The sequence below is a fragment of the Barbus barbus genome (assembly GCF_936440315.1).
Source record: "Barbus barbus genome assembly, chromosome: 1".
NCBI lineage: Eukaryota > Metazoa > Chordata > Actinopteri > Cypriniformes > Cyprinidae > Barbus > Barbus barbus.
The window spans coordinates 5079618-5100390 of NC_136729.1; the positions used below are offsets into that span (position 1 = coordinate 5079618).

The window sequence follows — 20773 nt, forward strand, 5'->3', positions numbered from 1 at the left end:
CACAAACAAATAGCAAGGCAATGTAATTAATAACCTGCAGAAGAGAAACCTTGAGGAATGGAGTCAGGTACAATTTCTGACTGTGTAGATGAATATTAATAGATGTTCAGAATAAGACGGTGAGATAAAATCTGTTAAAAATGTCCTTTATTAAGAAACCGGTGAGTGCGAGCGATAAATCCATTTATTCACAAGGCATTCACTCATGGTTCCGGTTAGAGGCTTGCAACCATAAATATTTCTTCACAAATACAGACAACAAAACAGAGACTGAGACAGAAAGAAAGAGTGAAAGAACTTACAAAAACTGACTCAAGCAAAAATCGCAAGGAGGAATATAACATACCAGAACAGCACAACCAACCACTGATAAATCATAAAAATAACAGATATACACAGAACCCGTCCATCACTACGACAACAACTGCTTACTAAAAAACAGCACCATATTTAATAGAACTTCGCAAACGTTACATGGAACTGTGAAACTTTCCCAGGCATGTCAGATACAAAAACATGCAAGAACACAGGTACAAATTATAAAGCAATCGAAAGAAAATGAGTTAAATCCATCAGGTCTCTTGGTCCTGGGTTGAGCATCTCTTTGCAGGCGTACAAATGACAGTTCAAGAGAGACTGGTATCATAAGATCATTGACTTCAACCAGTGCTGCGTGGTTCATGAAGCTCACGGGGAAACCAAAGGCAGTTGCAGATGAAAAGTTGATGAAGAGGATGTTTGATTCAGGTTTAGTTACAGATTAAGCGTTCTACCAGACTTGAGAGAGTTGGTGTACAAGCACAACCAGACATGTCTGATTACTTTTCCCCAACGGTACAGAATTTAAAAAAAAACAGTTACTGCACTATGTGCTTGAGCTCAAATAATTGATATAGAAGTGAATATCACTAGTCACTGCTTCAAATCATACAGTGACCGAAAGAAGAGTAGAGCAAATGGTTAAACTAAACCAGATTTAGTTAATCAGATTGAAAGCCTGGCCATATAGTCCAGGAATTTCCTTAATGTCATGATGGGAAACAGTCTATTAGAGTAATCTGACCTCTCACTGAACCTTTTATCATTTAGATGGACTGAACAGCCAAAGACTTGCTGTGAAGTTGGGGAAAAGGACCACAAAAGAAGGTGTTGCTGTACACCCTTTTCCACACATTATAAGCAACTCCACATACACATTTAACTGTTCAAAACAGTTGAAGTTGGTCTTAAATCAGAAGATACACAAAGAAACATTGGCTGATTTTCCTGTTTCTGAGTCCACTGTCAGAAAGTGCTACAAAGAAATAATCAGGTGGTTCCTGTTGCAGTGAAACTCGTGCAATAGATTCAACAGAAATCACATTGACAGACGTGAAAACACAACACAGCACTACACAAATTTGACTAAAATTTGTTTAAAACGTGCGATAATATTGTAAAAACCCTGCATTGTGGGCCGTGAGGCAGGCATGAAGTGCAATTTCAAGAGGCCAGAGAAGAGAAAACAAAAGAGCTGGACATTCAAAATGAACTCTAGGGCAATGATCTTCCCGCTTGGGATTTAACTGATGAGATGAATAAGATGACACAAGATGAAACTAAACAAAAATAACCAACAACTCGGGAATAAAAGGGGACTTTATTTATGTGAATGAAAGGCAGACAAAAAAAAAAAAAAAAAAGACAAACAAAAAAAATACATTTAAACAATCCCACAATTTCTGCTTTTTTTCACCATGCTGAAACTCCTTATGGGCCGCATAAATAAATTACCAAAAAAAAAATGAAAAAAATCAGCATAAACATGGAGGTTTCATGTACTCCTTTTTTTGCATTTGATGATAAATGGATAAAAAAAAATTTGCTGCATTGCTCCCCTGGGCTGACACACAGGGATGATGGCGCTTCTACCAAATACATACATCTAAATATACTGCATATCTCTCTGTAACAGGAAAATAAGGACAAAAATATACTAATAAGAATGTAGCACACAAATAGCCCACCTAAAACAAAATCATTAAAGCCAGAGAAGCCAGGACAGCATGAAGGTGAAATGGACCCTGAACACCAAGCATCCCCACAAGAGGTCTGAGACGTGCGGCACACACAGACACATCTCTGAAAGGCCGCTGCTGAGCTGAGTATTCCAGGCCAGCTTATGAGCCGAGACATATAAAATCAGGCTAAGTAGTTCAGAAGTACACTGGAGTTGGCTGCTCTTCAGTCTGGCCGGGTGCTCTAAAATAAAGGATGAATGTAGTGCGCCGAGTCCAATACACTCAGACATGTGAGTGTGTGCTCAACCGCCCCATAAACAGCAAACAGAACACTAACTAGCAGCTGTTTATATGAAAGATGACAAACAGTAAAGATTCTATGTAAAAATGAAAATGTTTTCCTTGAACGCCTCAACCAAGGTTTTTTTGAACGTTTCAAAAAAAAAAAAAAAAAAAAAAAAAAAAAAAAAAAAAAACCTTTGGTTGTGTCAGAGAGAAAGCACTCATGACCCGCTGCTAGTGAAACAAGTCGACAAGCCTATAGGTTATCCAAAAGAACCACTTTACATCTTCAGACAGTCTTCACCACAGGCTGGGATGCTAATGCATGCATTGCAGAGCTTTTAATAATATTAAAAAAGAAAAAGAAAATATGACTAAGAGAAGGAAATGCTGCAGTGGCTCGTCGACCTGTGCCAAGGACCAGAAACTGAAGATTACCATGGAAACCCTGGCTCATGATAGCACCCTTTTACATCTTGAGATCTTTCACCCTCCCTGAAGCTCACAATCATACATTCACTCTCTCACTTCACACACTTCAAGCCTCTGGTGATAGGATAATGGAATAGATCCTAATTAAACAGCATTGCTCCTCGGTGCCCCGTTACCTTGCAAACCTAGTGAGTGCATCAGCATTGAGCCTGCATATAAAAAGCATTCAGTCGGAACCTGCTGAACCCCCTGATGGCGCTCAAAGGAGAATAAACTCACAAGCTTGTTAAGAGACACTTAGTAAAGAATTAGTAACCAACTCGCGCACTTACACAGAAATAAGCAAGCACGGAAACACAATGAACATTGTTTTTACAAATAGAAGGGCAGGCAGTCACACAGCACGCATTACAGCAACAATATACAACTTGCTGTGATGGATGTCTTTAGCAACATACAAAAGCAAAGAGCACACTTGAACTGATGGAAGGTCAAACTCAGACATGACATAAATTCTGTCAGCATGTATTCACCCTAATTCACCTCCAAATGTGTATGACTGACCTTCTGTAAAACACAGAGGATTTTTCTGAACCGTTCTGGTTCCCATGGACAAAATATATAATGCAAGTCACTGAGAACCGGCACGGTTTGTTTATCAGCATTCTTCAAAATGTATTTTATGTTCAGCGGAAAAAACAAATGCATACAGGTTTGGATTGACATTAAGGGTTAGGGTTGTTTTTTGGGCGGATTATCCTTTTAAGTGGACTGAACCTTGTGCAAATAAATAGTGAAAGGATGTGTCTCTTAAACATTCCTAAAAACATTCTAATGAAAATGTGCACAAGACAGACTGTTATAAACATGTCATAACAGCTCTATAACACGTGGAGAGGATTGACGTTTTAATGACACTACAAAATTTGTAATAAAATAGATGGTTCCATTCCTTGATCGACTGAGTTGTGTTTGAAGCTGTTGTGAAATACTCTTTAAACACACGCACCTGTGTTCCCTCATTACATCAGTATCACTGTACCATCGAGTCTGTGCATTGCTTTGCAACCATTCTGCTAAACATTGCAGAAGAGCTACATTGCTTGAAGGATTATTATTTGTTACGAATAAATTAAATGTTTGTTGCTGTGTGTTTACATTCCAAAACCGTGCCAGTGATCATTTTAAAAAAGCAATAAGCCCCATGAAGCTGTAGTTTACAGTGATTTTAGAACAGCTAAAAAGCGTTAGGCACAACAAGGGGCAGAAATTTAACTAATATTTGAAAATCACTGTAAACCAGCTACAGAATCCACACCACAGCTCCACTGACGTTCCATCAGTCCATGCAGAATAAACACTAAATATAGCGTGAAGAAACACAGCAGGAATTATGGGATGATGTGAAGGCTGAAGTGGAAACCTGCTCTAGAAAGGGTTAAAGGGATTTAAAATGCTTTGGCTGCACAAGCAAACATAAAGAGACCCTGTTAACAGTGCCCCATATTCCACAGAACTGCACAACAGACTAAAAGTAGATTTTAGCTATTGATTTTGGTTCCAAAGTTGGCAAACACCGATACGCACGTCCTTCAGAGAAAGAACCGTGCTATCAGGTGCTGAGTACAAGAGCTAGCTTACGGCATTCCTCGAATCGCAAATGTACATAATTTGGCAACATAAAACAGACCATGGTTCATGTCATTTTCTGAAATAATAAAAATATATATTTATAACATGCTTTCTAGAAAAGAAAAAAAAAACAATTAAAAAAAACATAGGATTAAACAAAACCCTCATTAAAAACAGATTTTTGTACCCTTCTCCAATGCTTCCGGTCACCCGCTCCCCGGGTGGGCGGTACATGGGGGAGTGGGCTCAGAGTGTGAGATGTAGTCATAAATGCATGACATGTTTGGTTAACACAGAAGAGCAGGAGCAGATATGTTTATCAGTGTCCTTGGAGTGACAAAACAAGGTGGGAGGCCAGTGAGAGGGGGCTCTTCATGTGGCTCACGTAACATCAATATATGTGCATATGTACGTGCAAGACAACCATCACGTCTGAAACGGAAACCCTTGAACCACTATAAACAAAGGAGGACTGACTAACCAATTTGAACAGAAGCTATCAGTAACAGCAACACGTTAATTGTTAACATTAGACGACTAACGTTGTAGATATAAGAGACCAGCTCAATGTTACATATTATGTTACACATAAACGCATGTGTAAAGTGCTTGGGGGTGCAGAGCACCTTATATAAGGGTTCAAATTCTTTCCTTGTTCTGAAATGAGAAGCCGGGGCATTGGGTTAATGAGCCATTTAAACATCTTTATGAACTAGTAAGCTGCACTATTCAGGGGATTTACTTTGACATTGACCGTTTTCCTGAACTCAGCACGCGCATCTTCGTAAGAGAGCAATAGATGACAGTAACAAGAAGTCCACTTTGTTGGGCTTTAGATCTAATTCATATTAATTATGAAGTTAAAAAAAGAAGAGTGCTCTGTACAAGGTAATTTAATATCTGCAATAAAATTCAGGATTTCTATGATGTATCACACTTGCCAGTAGACACCGTGCCCCAGGAAAGAAATGAACCTCAAGAGATGAAAAATGACAGTGCATGCGCTCTCATCTGGGGTGTGTGTGTGTGTGTGTGTGTGTTGGGTGAGCCGCTTCAGACAGTGAGGTAGACATTCTTGACAAAACACATTCCTCTCCATATGCACGCTCTTTCTTTTTGTCTTGATCTCTTTTTATTTGGTGGTAGTCGGATCCTCCTCTCACTCGCTTGTTCTTTTCAGCTGTCCTGTTTGGCGCTCTGCTTAAGTGCTACTTACATAAACTGCATCTGTGAAAAGACACACAAAGGGTTATAAATAAGCAAAACGGCACTGAATCTCTCAGTAATGACCGTGTGAATACAGCAGCACTGAACGTCTTGTAAATGGAGCATCTGTGTACTTGCCACAGGCAGGGAGCTGTGTGTTGTGTGTGATGGGAATGTTACAATAATTCCATTTCAGTAGTTAAAATATAATACCAGTCGAAAGTGTTAGTGAAATTTGAATACCAGTGAAATTTGATGATTCTCAATACTACAGAAAAAACTAATATGCTATTTAACAATGCTTAAATATAATTATTTATTTAAAAAAAATACTAAAGCTGTCAATAAATTAAAAGACACAGAACAGAAATTGGGTAATTACGTACTTAATATTAAAATCAAACCTAACATTAAAATCTGTGATCATAAATATTTTCACATTACATCTCTAAATTAACATGAAAACACCAAAGACAGAAATTTAAACATTTGATATTTTAAATTTTTTAGTACTACAAATAAAGGCCAGTATCATTTTATATACTTAATATACCAATATTTATAATGCCTTCTCTATTAAACCGTTTTTTCCACTGCTGGGTATAAAATGAGTAATTAAATCCACTCAACATTACAGTTATTATTGAAAGCCAGGCCTACACTGCAAATGATCAGACTGTTTTTTTTATCATTTTTGTAACAATTACAGAACATTCCAAAATATTATAAATCTTAATTCAACTTAATGTGCTATCAAATCTCTGTTTGAATGAGAACTGTCAGTATTTTGCACATTAATTTTACACAAATATATAATAAACATTAAAAAACTACTTCAAGAATAAAAAAAAGATGCGGTGTTAATTGCATTAATTATATTTAACATGTTAAACAGCAAATATTAAAATCACAATTTCACTCCTAAATACGTAGATATTAGATCGTTTCAATTTTACCTAATTTCTCAATTAGGTAAAAAAATTGCTTAAAAAAACCTTTACTAAAATATTTACTGCAATACTATTAAAACAATTTTAACCTTCAGGAACTATTAATACTCTTAAAACTATTAAGACTGATTTAATCCTGTTAAGAGTTTTTTGTTTAATATTAATGGCATAAATAGACAGTAGAAGGTCTATTATGCTTTCAACATTAGGCTCAGACTACTGAAACTGAAAGATAACTACGACAAAGGTTTGACGTATTAGAGCAGTGTGGAATGGATTCAATGCATGTGAGGCCACTACATGTGTGTGATATAGGCCCTGTCCCAAATCGCACCCTAAACCCTCGTGGTCTTCCTCTGAGTCCGCACTTTCGTTACGTAATGCCGCTTTGACTGTCAGGTAGAAGTCTGCTGTGGAACTCGCCCCAGTGTGGGCTCGGCAGAAGTGCGTATCGAGGGCGCATAAGAGAGCGTTTGCGAGCACCCTTCTGAATGCTAAAATGACGAATGGGACACCCTACGTTCTCATAGGCTTAATGAACACACGCACACGGCGGCCATTGTAAGTCTGTAAGACCGCAAGTGCACATGAAGTGTTCCATTTGGGACAGGGCCATAGATGGACTAACTAATGTGCTTGTGTGTACCTGGGCTCCAGGGATAGGGGTGAAAGGGTTAGTGGGTCTAAGAACAGGCTGGTTGTACAACATGGGCTGTTGGGTCATTACTGGAACCCCTCCCATTTGTCCCAGCTGAGGAGGGACCTAAACTCGCCCAAACACAACATTCAGCATTATTTTAACCATTTAATTCATCTACACAATATCCATGTAGCCACTGTAAGGTCGCAACACTCACCATTCCATACACAGGCACTTGAGGTGTTATGGGAAATGCCATGGGAGCAGGAGCCTAAAAAAAAAAAAAAAAAAAAAAAGAGTCACAAACCAACCATCAATGTGCTGACTGATCAAACAATGCTGCATTGATCGAATGACCAATGGCACACTTACTAATCAAACCCTACCGTGCTCGTTCAACAGCTCTGTGCTCACTTATGTCTGGTTCATTTAAAGAGCTTATTTAATTACACTCTTTTATACTAATGACAGGTCAGGCGTACTTAAACTCTCCTGCACTGATTTCTGGGCTGGTCCATTCAACGCATACAACATTGCACAACACTAAAGCAAAATAATATAACTCAAGGATTTTACATGTTCCTAACACCAAAAAAAAAAAAAAAAAAAAAAAAAAAAAAAAAAAAAAAAAAAAAAAAAAAAAAAAAAAAAAAAAAAATCGAACAATGAGTAAAAAAGTGACATTTGGTCAAATAAAACAATGCATCTCAACAACATTGCAGTTTTACTACACTGTTCAAGGACGCATTATATTAATCAAAAGTGAGAGTGAAGACACTTATGTTCCAACATATTTCCATTTTAAATCAATTGTTTTAATAACCAGTTCCCGAGGCTGATCGTTACAAAATTATTTTCTTGAGTTTCTTGAGCATCTAAATCCAGTATATTAGAGTGATTTTTGAAGGATCATGTAATACTGAAAACTGGAGTCTTCAGACTGAAAATTCAGCTTTGACATCACAGGAATAAATTACACTTTAAAATATATTAAAATAGAAAGTTCTTTTTTTTTTTTGAAGTTACATGATACAATTTTACAGTTTCACTCTATTTTTGATTAAATCACTGTACCCTTTCCAATACATAAAAACAATCTTACTGACCTCAAACCTTTGAACGGTAGAGTATGTCTGAACTTTTTTCCCCCTAAAACACTGACTTACCTGAATAACTTGTCACTCACCTAAAAGCCTAAAACCTTTTTTGTCACTTTATTCTGAACAGGGCAAGCACTGATTTACTTGTTGGCACATAGCATGTATTCATCAGTTTTGAATCGTAAACAAGTTACGTAAAATGCAGCCCCCAAACGCACACATTTGCACAAGTCTGGTTTGCAAATCAAAGCTCCAAAGTATGAATACATCAAATGCAGCAAAAAGGGCATGAGAGACTGAACAAACATCCATATGTCACAGGGAAATCAACATATGACATTTTCTCTGTTTATCGGGAATAGAGAGGGTTTTGGAAGTCAGAGGATGTTGGAAGTTACAGTAAAGGCCTATTCACACAGTATGACAAAATTGCTTTTGGGTCATTCGGCCTGGCACCATACAGAGAAACATCGAACTATTGTTTTTAATTAGTCTCAAGAGTACTTGAAACATAAAAAGCCACTGTGGTAAACACGCTCAAGCTAAAATGCATGATATGAAATACATACAGTAACAACCAATTACTATATATATTAACAGCCCTACTCTTATTATTAGGTTAGGATGCACCGATATATAAAAAATCTTTATTTTATTTTTTTTATTATAAATTAAGATTTTTATTCTACAAAATATCAATTAAAAAGTAAAAAATCAATTTGACAATGGTTTATATTTCACTTTAAAGCACACACAACCAGTGTTTTTCATTTTCAATTAGATATGAAAACTTTTCCAAGTGCCCATTTTCACCCACAATTCAACTCAATTTACTGAATATTTAATACACTGAACCAAATACGTGACGATAGAAATCAAGAAATAAGGTGTGAGAATGTGAAAGTGAGGGAAATGTGTGGAATTAAGAGAGATAATGTGTAAGAGAGAATCGATCCCTCTTAAACGATAATAGAACTGTCAGTTATAGGAGGTACTTACATAACTAGTATAGAACATTCCAGTCTGCTGGGTTAAGCACAAGAAAGAAGATAGAGAGAAAGACAGAAACATACAGAGCAGATAGAGCGAGGAGAGTTGAAGACGTCAGACACGAGGAGAAACGGGCCAGAAAGATGCAGACCACAGAAAAGGTGCGAAGACACAGAAAGAGAGACATTGAAGGTTAGTTATTCACAGACATCTGCTTTCTCTCAACTCGAGCAGTTCAGAGGTCAATCTACTCTGAACGTCCTAAGAGAGAGACAAGAGAGGCCATAAACACATGTAAACCGTGAAAACTCCTCGATATCCTGTCTCAGAACAGACTAACACATCACCTGCCTGACTGGATCAATACACACAGCTTGAGAACAAGAAACACTCACACTCATATTTCCCAAAGCTACACAATACAGTACAATAGCAAAGATGAAGTGATTGTTTTTTTGCCATCTGAATACCAACTAGTGCATGAAATCTGGATATTTGGTGTGAACTGAGCTTTACAACAGATGGATTCCATCTGAAGTTTAAGAGCATCTGAAATGATGTTTGCATGTGATTGAAAATGTTTATATATGCAAGATTGTCTATATATATTAAGTAATGGATAAATGTACTGTTACCCGGTCACAGGATGAATAAAGTGAAGGCCCCTTCATACCTTAAAGTTGTTTATTTTGCTATAATGACCAGCTGACTGTTCATTATCCTGCTTCATTACAGTACTAATAAACAAATGGATATGAAATGTTAAGTGTAAATTATTGTTATGTGAGAAGAAAGCGTCCACAGAGTGAAATGAGTGACAATAAAAACAGCACAGAGACGTAGGAAATCGGTTGCCGGTCAATTATACAGTTTAGTGTCATTATTTAAAAAAATTACTGCAGAAATCAGAATCAGGTGCATTGAAAATAAAGATGTACTGTTTGAATATACACTACAGATCAAAGGTTTGGGTTCAGTAAGTTGTTTTATTTGATAAATTAATACTTTTATTCAAAAAGGATGCATTAATTTGATCAAGTGACAGTAAATACTTTTACACTGATACAAAAGATTTATATTTCAAATAAATGTTGAACTTTGCAAAAAAAAAAAACTTGAGAAAACAATGTATGACGTTTGCATTAAAATATAAGATAGAACTGTTTTCAACAATAATATGAAATGTTACTTGAGAAACAAATCAGCATATTAGAATGATTTCTCAAGGATCATGTGACACTGAAGAAAAATAAATAAATGAAACTTAAAAACAGTTCATTTGAAATGTAAAAATACTTTACAGCATTACTGACTTAACTGTATTTTTCATCAAATAAATGCAGCCTAGGTGACTTACTGACCCCAAAATTTTGAAAAACAGTTCAAGTATGTTTAGATGCCTGTATATAACTATATGTGAGTGAATGCGTGTATCTAAGTGTGTGTCTATGTGTGTGTTCTCACCATGTGTGGCATGGGCATGGCGGCAGGTGGCATGGCAGCAGGTGGCAAGGGGGCGGGGCTCCAGGCAGTAGTGCTGCTCATTGTCTTTGACTGCCAGTTAGTGCCACCGGTCAGCTTCTTCTCTCCAGGCTGAGTCCACTGCATATCAGACCTGCATGCAAACACACACAAAGAGAGTCTAGACATTGCCTCTTTTGACAATTTGAAATGATTTAGATAATTAAATGTAAATCCTCACTTTTTGCCTGGTGCTCCCCCAAACTGCAGATCTAAAAAGACAGCGAGAAAAAGAAACAGCCTGTTAGAACAGCCCCACATCAGCGTAATACTGAAAGACTTACAACACTGGAGGCATCAGAGACCTATTCATTTCCCCTAAGATGGGTTTAATTCATCTCTGTCCAACACACACACACAGCATATAGCACCATATGGCTGCTGACTCTTCTGTTCAGTAGAGTAGCACAAATGCAATTTGAAGGTCAGGGACTTATGACTAAGTAAATAAAGAAAGCCACACAAACAGACCAATAATGAATGAATGAATGAATGATGCATTTTATATAGCGCTTTATTGTGTATTGCTGTACACCCAAAGCGCTTTACAATCATGTGGGGGGGTCTCTCCTCAACCACCACCAGTGCAACAAGCAGTTTGCAGTAATGCTGCGAGGAAGAGGAACTCACTGCCTACGAGGTTGGCCAGGGACGAATCCAGGTCAGTGGCCAGCAGTTTACTGCCTGTATGAGGAGCCATGACCGGCGCCTGGGTGTGAACAGTCAACGTGGGCTTCAACAAGTCTCCTAACGCATCATACCCTGAGGAAAAAAGACAGAAACCTCTATTATTCCATCGATTAAATATTATGAGAGTGATAAACCACTTTTTGCTGCAGACTGACACCTAACCAGAAGCGACACGTCAAGCAACCAGAAAAAGTTTTTTTTATTTCTGCACTGCTGACCTTTTTAAAAGAATTGGATATATCAGTTAGACTTGACTAACCCAAATTCGTTTCTGTGTGTTGGTCATGATTGTTAAGGTTAGCTGAAAGGATAAAATTTCATTTGTACAGATGGTATCAGATCAGTACTCTGTAATGGCCAATGCAAGCTGAGATATCAGTCTTAAGGAGGAAAAAACAGGATCAGTGTAACATCTCAATATAACTGTACATTAAATATCAAATTAAACGCTCTCAATGGATGTCATCGTGTCACATCGTGCAGCCGTTACACTTTCAGTGTGGACACACAAACTGCTTGTTGCTGGAAACTTGTCGCATCAGGCCTGGTTAGGGCATAAGAGTTATAGAGCAGAGAGACAGGAGTGAGACGAGAGAAAGCATGCTGCAGTCCTGCTGATGTTTATAATGACGCAAGCAGCAGGGATGAGCCTCTGTGAGGCCACTCACGGCATGACAACAGACCCATAGAGATCTAGAGCAGAACATTAGGACAGGACGGGAGGAACCACCCTGACAAAAACAAAACAAGTACACTCACCACATCAGATCAGCCATCACAACCCAGGAAAGAGAGTAGAAGATAGGGAATAGGGGTGGGGTGGGCAAAAGGTAAGAAAAAAAGGGGCCAAGAAAAGAAAAGGAAGAATAGGGGCAGACAGAGAGTAAATGTATTGGTGAGTGGAAATGTGTGCGCGTCTGTTCTGTGTTCAGATAAGGAGTGTGGCGACAAGCGATTAACAGATGTAGAAAAATGCTAGTCAGCAACCAGACTCCACTAACACACACACACACACGCACGTGTACACACAGTAGATTGATGAAGGGTTGATAACAGACTGTCCACAACCACAGAGCAGCGAAGTGAGTAAGCGGAGGGGAAAAAAAGCATGAGCGATTCCCCAAAGAACATTCCCAATCTCTCCAGAACCGAGTCAGGCGGGCAGGTGCTGCAGCCGGCTGCACAGTTTGTTTTAGTGTTCCAGCGGTAAAGCTCCACAGACTCACCACACAGCAAAACCAGCAGAAGAGGTTTATTTTAAGGTGAAGGTTACTAAGTTTTGCAGTTATTAAGCTTCAGAGTTATTTAAATCTTCAGAGATTAATAAGGGCAGTTATTAATAATCACGTGTGAGACATTTTACCAGCTGATGGCTTCACATCACTATTTGAAGCTTTAGTCCCAAAAACAGCATCAAAATCTACATTCATGGTGGGCATGGAAGCCATGGGATGAAGAGTGCTGCTTTCTAGACCTGAGAGTAACACACATACAAAACATGAAAAGATGATGTCACACAACACATTATGCTTGTTGTGCTGTGAAAAAAAATCTTTTGACCGATGAATTCTCATGACTTTTCCAGTTGTTTATTGGGTTATGATTGAGTGCACAACAGTGATGCACCAAATGCAAATTTAAAATTATTTTAAGTTCAAATTACCAAACATATTGTATAGCCAGCATGTGTCTCTCATTTGTGTATACTACTGCAGAAAAGTTTGGGGTCAGTAAGATTTTGATTGTTTAGTAATACTTATTTAATACTTGAATTCACCAAAAGTTATAGTAAAGATAATTATGTAGTGTTACAAAAGATTTCCATTTCAAATAATTCATGTTTTAAACTTTCTTTTTAAAAAATTCAGTTTCCCCCAACTTTTGAATGGAAGTATACATGACCAAAAAAGGACTGATTCTAGTGCTGCACAATTCATCTAAATACAATCTGAGCAACAATATGGCTTAATAATGGTGTATTACTCTATTTAGTTTGTAGTTTTTGCACACGCCATTTAAAATGTGATTTATATATTTTTGCCTGAAATAACTAACTAACTAACTAACTAACTAACTTTTTTTTTTTTTGCAGCCCAGTTAAACCTGGACCATTTTACATGCATACTTTTTCCTCTACAATAAAGTATCTGATAACAGTTTCCATCCACCTGAAAATGCCATTAAACACGTTTTTGTCTGAAAATGCCATTAAATACCATTTTCAGGCGAAGTGCTTGAAACGGCCTAAATTCTGGCGGATTTCTATTATTATTCCATGATTTCTAATGGAAATAATTTACAGCTTAAATCTGTGCCTGTGGCTCTCTCACTACTCTGCTCATTACTCAGCAGTCTTTCTTCTTTTTTTTAAAAAACACCTCATCCCTCCATCTGTCTACACTGGTGTGTCTTTGCGCTGTTAGTAGTATATGCGGTTCCCTGGAGACCTGAGTCTCGCTGTGTGCGTCTGGCTAGCCCTTGGCGCACCTGCCCACTAGCTGTAAAGCACACGTTCCAAGTGCATACTGTGACCTACAAATCCTGGCATAGTTAAGAGTCTGGCAGTGCGTCTACACTCTGCACCTTGTGTCCTCAATTCACACTAGCCCAGCAGATGTGCTGAACTGCTGAAAATGAACCTCTGACACTCAGCACAGCTCCCAACCAGAGCGATAATCCCTCAGCGGAAAACACCCCAATCGGTCACGCTTCGGAATATCTAGAAAACATTTTTCTAAACCTACAACACAGGATGGATGGGTATGGAGAACACAAACACAAAGCATTGGTTGAGTTGCAAAACCTAGCAAGCTGCTTTGCATATGGCCCAACAGTCTATATGCCATTATCTCACCAAAGTGTGAACACCAAGGGCTGATAGGTAGCTTTTGGGACAGGGCTTACAAACAGCTTGTGAGGATTTGAAACATAGGAATGAACTAGCAAGTGAACGAACAGATAATTAGATGAACATTTACTGCAAGTTAACAAAGGATTGATCTATTCTAATGATTTTTCAGGGACTAAATTAAAGGTCAGCGATCTAAAGTGGTAAAGCAATAGATGCAGCATCGGTGATCGGGTGTATGTGGGTGGAGTGGAGTGGGCCGCACCTCCCCAGGCACTGCTGGCGGTGGAGATAGGAGTGCTCTGCACAGCAGGAACGAAGGCAGGCTGGAGGTCAAACAAGTCACTGTTGAGGTTTGGCATGCTGTACAAGAGAAACAGAGTTTATTACAAATATTTAAATATCACCTTTAAATCCTTCAACACAGATCTTGTATATTCAACATACTGCAAGTATTTTATGCTATACAATAGCTGTAGGTTTTCCATTAACTAAATCAAGTTATTTGGAGACAATAAGATTTTTTTGTTTTTAGAATGTTTTTTCGGCAATTAAACTGATAAGTCACAGTAAGGCTTATACATTGTTAAAAGAAAATTTATCATGAAAAACATTAAAAAACCATTACGATTTCCACACATAACTTTTTAAAATATATTAAAATAGAAAAAAAAAATTTAAGTTTAAAATGACTTTTTATTTTTTGATCAAATAAATGCAGCCTTGGTGAGCATTCGAGTACTTCTTTCAAAAACATTTTTACTTTACTTTTAGTAAAGATTACTTTACTTTTAGATTTTTAAAATGATTACTAGCCTAACTTTTCTCAAACTAGGAGGGAGCACGTGCGTAGTGTAGAATAAGTGAGAAATTAGAAACTAGATTATATTTGTCTGGTAGAACTTAGTCAAAAGCAGCTGGACTGTAATTTTCATTGTTTTCAAGATGTTGCACCACCAGGCCAAGTGGCTTCATCAACTCACTCGAGAAAGACAGCGAATCGAAACAGCAGGTATTGACGTGTCTGTCCTTTTTCTGTAGACGTAGGCGTCTAGTACTCCCTCCTCTCTCACACAGTGTATAGAAAAGTCTAAATATGCTGTTTTTCAGTCTGTGTGTGTTCTGTAAAAGCTTTGAAAGTTTTAAAAAGAAATCTGAAACAGAGAGGGTGGGGGGGGTGGTTTGTCCTAAAAAGGTGTCCAGTGATCTCCTTTTCACTTTGTCCAGACAGGCTATATTAAGAGACACTAGTGAGCCCACTGCACAGCTGTGGTTTGGTCTTTTTAAACCATCCGAGTTCTTATAGATGGTACAAAGGCTCATTCATTCTCAGCAATGGCACATTTGGATTATATCAGAGTACAGAGCCAAAAACAGACATAAAACCTAAAAAAAATTGTTAAAAGCCAAACAAGGTGAAAAGATTCCATCCGTTCACTTCTTACAACAATCAACCTGTTGTGGAAGTTGTATCATCAGTGAAGCAACTCCCACATCAACTATGAGATTCATGATGCCAGCAGGGTTTAAAACCAGCAAAGAGGCCCAACAGTTGCCAAATATCTCAAATAAGTTGTACCAGACATCTTGTAAATTGCAAAAATTGATGCTGATTATGTTACAAAACAAGTTATGAGAAGAGTATCTTGTGCTTCAAAGAAAATTGAAAAAAATGACAAGGAAATGTGATTTTGTAAGTTGTCACAATTTTGTTATTTGATTAGTGACCTAGAAGTATACTGAATATTAAGTATCTCTTAATTTGTCTGTTATAAGCTTTCTTTATTTCAAAATCCTACAATTTTATTTCCAGTTTAAATTGATTTTGAATCCCAAAATCTCAGATATTTGGATCATATTGTGTAGCATATATTGTAGATTTACTGAGCTTTGTATTGCTGTATGGTATAATATGTACTGCGGTCATGTACAGCATGTTAGTGACCTGTTTGTTGAGGGTGGGCTTGTGGTGTTGGTGAACATGTCCATGCCCGCAGTGTGGTTGTTGGCACTACCCATAGACTGTGTGCTGGGAGAGGCAGAGGGGGTATGCGTGCTGATCTCCTTCAGACGCTGGTTCTATACAAATCACAAAACACAGGAAGAAAACATTTACAGATAATGTAATGCATGTAAAGACTGGGCTGCATGGCACATTCCTCCTGCAATGGTCACTGTAGAGCAGGACAGCACAGAGTATTTCCTTTAGCTGAGCTCTCTAAAATCAGACAGATTACAGCCACTCAGGCAGCTGAAGTGCCAGTCAGCTACAGCTCAGATCTACTGTGTGTGTGTGTGTGTGTATATATAAAAGATGGCTGAAGTCAGAGAAGATATTCCAAGGTCACGCTTCCTTTGACAGAAACTAGCAAACTCACAAGCATCAACTACTGGAGCAGCCTAAACCAACCATATGAAAAGAACAAGAAAAGTCAATAAATCATCAGCATGTAGAGCTATTTCAAGCTAAGCAAGTCACTAGAGCACAACTACTTGACATCAGACCAGAGTCATGTTTGGTCTGAAGTCTGGCCACTAGGCTATCACCATGTTTTTTTTTTACACATGAGCAGCTCATGATCCTGTGCCTCTGTTCACAGTAAACGCTGCTCCACACAACCTTATTTCATTTGCTCTGAGTTTATGTCATTTAGAACATACATTTGGGAATACAACATGCATCAATCATCTCACCAAACTTGTCATGAGAAGCACAGTTAAACCAACGGTTGTCAACAAAAGAAAAGCTAAAAGAGCTACCTTTGGATTTCAGCCAATATAAAAGCTTGATGGTTTACCATTTGAATCAGGACAGCCATAAATATTAGTCATTTAAATTTTAGTTATACTTTGAAGTTATTATATTATTTCTCCTATTTCCTCCTTTACAGTGAAATATTTCAATAGTAAACTTTATTACTTTATTTAGCAATAATCATAACAAGAACAATAATATTATCGTGTATAGTTATTTTTAGATAGAATTATTACATAATTAAATGTGTAACTTAGTAATAGTAGTAGTAGCAGCAGTAGTAATAGTATTCTGATAGATAAAAACATTTTGGGCCACAATGTGCAGCCCTCTGAACAAGCAAACCTAAAGCTTGTTTCTAAAGAGAGAGGAAGTACGTTGCGACATGGCAAGATTTTTTGCCCTTTGCAACAACAACAAAATGTGGGAAGAAAAGAAAACACAGAAAGAGAAAGTGATAGCACCCTAAAACTCTGTGGAGTGTTGAGAACACAACAATCACAAAGAAATACCAGTTCAATTTCACACAAACTTATCCGAACATGGGCTGTGTAAATACTTTGATGTTGGACTTTGAAATTGCTTTGAATGTTTGAACTATTCAGATACGGAGCCATAGTGCATGTGGGGATACATTCCACACCACTGGCGTTCCTGTCATTCAGTTTGTGTGTGTGTGTGTGTGTGTGTGTGTTGGTGTGAGGATTTGTGTACCACAAGGTATGAAAGTGCATCCTGATGGGGACAGAGAGGTTTGACTAACCCCGCTGACCACTTACTGCTGCAGGCTAATCATTGAAGGTATAAGGGCGTATTGTGTAAACACGCATACACTTGTATGTTTCGAATAAAAATGTTCCCAGAACAGCAGCTTCAATCCTGCCAAATCTCAGTTGCAAACAAATTTGTCTGGGTGGGATATGCTTTTACTGTATGCACTCTTTATATTCTACAAAGAACGAAGGGGAAAATAGCTAACAATATCAGAGTAACATCACTTCCTGTCTACAGATCAAATTTACCATGATCATTCACAGAACATCATGGGATAGATTGTAACCCACCTTGAGAGCTTGCAGACGGGCTTGCTCCTCCTCCAGGGCCTGTTGTTTCTCCTTCTCGTCCATCCTGCTGGATGAGAAGGAGAACGACATGCCCGTGTTGGACAGGGATGACACTGCATTGGACAGAGTGTTGGCTCTACAGACAAAAACAGATACACACAGAAGTGAGATTCCCCTGTCAGTTCTTTATTTAAGGCCTGATTAATTTAACACTGTTCACAAGCCAAAGAAGTCATATTACAGGATGTATATGTGTATATATATATATATATATATATATATATATATATATATATATATATATATATATATATATATATATATATATATATATATATAAATATATAAAAATCTCTTGCTAATGAGTTGTTACTGTATCAAGTGCTTCATCATATGGCATCATAAGTAAAGTGCTGTTTAGAGGATTAATACAGAATATACTTGCATTTGACTACATATGAATAGTTTTTGCAAAAACTAAATTTTTTACCATTTTCAGAAATCATGTTTTCTATTATCTTATGTTTTTATTGTTTTATTGTGTAGCTGTATTTAGTTATTTCTTAACCTAATCAAAATAGCCCCAACTGTAGTTTGATTGAGATTAATTTTAATGCACAATGAAAAAAATGGATTTTTGAAGCGTTCTGTTTTTGCAAATAAACTTCATATATTTGTCTAATATTTATAGCAATAAAACATGTAAAAAAAAAAACAAAAAAAAAAACATATGAATGAGATTTCATAAGCCAAATAAAAGTTGTTTTATTTTACACAATGTTGCCCACCGTGATGACCACCATGTTATATTATACAATCAGCCCGCTGCTCAATCTTCCTCATTCACATTAACTTTTCAAACTAATTTGTCATATTTATGATCCTCAGTGTGACAAAACAAAGGAAGGCAATACAGTGCATCTCAATAAATTAGAATGTCGTGAAAGTAAATTTTTTCTTGCAAGTTATTTCAAAATGTGAAACTTTCATATATTTTAGATTCATTGGATGTAAAGTAAAACATTTCAAAAGTTTGTGTTTTAATTTTGATGATTAGAGCTTACAGCTCATGAAAGTCAAAAATCAGTATCTCAAAATATTAGAATATTTACATTTGAATTTCAATTAATGACTATCCCTACAGTATAAATTCCGGGTCTCTCATGTTCTTTGAAACCACAATAATGGCAATGATCCAGAAGACGAACATTGACGCCCTCCACAAAGAGGGTAAGTCACAGAGGGTCATTACTGAAAGGGGGTGGCTGTTCACAGAGTGCTGTATCAAAGCATATTAAATGCAAAGTTGACTGGAAGGAAGAATTTGGGCAGGAAAAGGTGCACAAGCAACAGGGATGACCGCAAGCTTGAGAATACTGTCAAGCAAAGCTGATTCAAACACTTGAGAGCTTCACAAGGAGTGGACTGAAGCTGGAGTCAGTGCATCAAGAGTCTCCACGCTCAGACGTCTTCAGGAAAAGTGCTACAAAGCCACTTCTGAACCAGAGACAACATCAGAAGCGTCTTACCTGGGCTGTGGAGAAAAAGAACTGGACTGTTGCTCAGTGCTCCAAAGTCCTCTTTTCAGATGAAAGTAAATTTTGCATTTCATTTGGAAATCAAGGTCCCAGAGTTTGGAGGAAGAGTGGAGAGGCACAGAATCCATGTTGCTTGACGTCCAGTGTGAAGTTTCCACAGTCAGTGAAGATTTGGGCTGCCATGTCATCTGCTGGTGTTGGTCCACTGTGTTTTCTGAAGTCCACAGTCAACGCAGCCATCTACCAGGAAATTTAAGAGCACTTCATGCTTCCTTCTGCTGACAAGCTTTATGGAGATGCTGATTTCATTTTCCAGCAGGACTTGGCACCTGCCCACACTGCCAAAAGTACCAAAAGCTGGTTCAATGACCATGGTGTTACTGTGCTTGATTGGCCAGTAAGCTCGTCTGACCTGAACCCCACAGAGAATCTATGGAATATTGTCAAGAGGAAGATGAGAGACACCAGACCCAACAATGCAGATGACCTGAAGGCCGCTATCAAAGCAACCTGGGCTTCCATACCACCTCAGCAGTACCACAAACTGATCACCTCCATGCCACGCCGAATTGAGGCAGTAATTAAAGCAAAAGGAGCCCCTACCAAGGGAGGATTTTTCAAGTTTTCCCACTTACAAAGAATGGAGACATCTGTCATTTTCATCGTAGGTACACCCTCAGCTGTGAGACAGAATATTAAAAAAAAAAAACAGATGATTTTTTTAATTAATTTCCATTTTATTGAATTTCCATGAAATAAGTATTTGATACTATAGAAAAATAGACCTTAATATTTGGTACAGAAACCTGTGTTTACAATTACAGAGGTCAGACGTTTCCTGTAGTTCTTGACCAGGTTTGCGCACACTGCAGCAGGGATTTTGGCCCACTCCTCCATACAGGTCTTTTCCAGATCTTTCAGGTTTTGGGGCTGTCGCTGGGCAACACAGAGTTTCAGCTCCCTCCATAGATTTTCTATTGTGTTCAGGTCTGGAAACTGGCTAGGCTACTCTAGGACCTTGAAATGCTTCTTACGGAGCCACTCCTTAGTTACCCTTGCTGTGTGTTTGGGGCCATTGTCATGCTGGAAGACCCAGCCACGACCCATCTTCAATGCTCTTACTGA

The 20773-nt window shown here is 37.9% G+C and overlaps 1 protein-coding gene across 7 annotated transcripts in view; it reads right to left on the minus strand.

Annotated features, from left to right (window-relative positions):
* Positions 1 to 5031: 5031 nt before the first annotated feature.
* The window catches only part of LOC306874568 (phosphatidylinositol-binding clathrin assembly protein-like), an 80037-nt gene continuing 64295 nt past the window's right edge, over positions 5032 to 20773 (minus strand). For 5 of the 7 annotated variants that reach the window (XM_079424712.1, XM_079424711.1, XM_079424717.1 and 2 more), the window contains 10 exons: positions 18111 to 18246; positions 16237 to 16370; positions 14557 to 14654; positions 12807 to 12917; positions 11384 to 11515; positions 10935 to 10965; positions 10697 to 10847; positions 7360 to 7413; positions 7149 to 7265; positions 5032 to 5573 (listed from right to left, as the gene is read on the minus strand). In XM_079424712.1, coding sequence (XP_079280838.1) covers positions 5559 to 5573; positions 7149 to 7265; positions 7360 to 7413; positions 10697 to 10847; positions 10935 to 10965; positions 11384 to 11515; positions 12807 to 12917; positions 14557 to 14654; positions 16237 to 16370; positions 18111 to 18246 — 979 coding nt within the window. In that variant the 3' untranslated portion in view covers positions 5032 to 5558. The remainder of the gene's footprint in view (positions 5574 to 7148; positions 7266 to 7359; positions 7414 to 10696; positions 10848 to 10934; positions 10966 to 11383; positions 11516 to 12806; positions 12918 to 14556; positions 14655 to 16236; positions 16371 to 18110; positions 18247 to 20773) is intronic. The other 2 variants (XM_079424714.1, XM_079424713.1) reach the window with 1 other exon arrangement.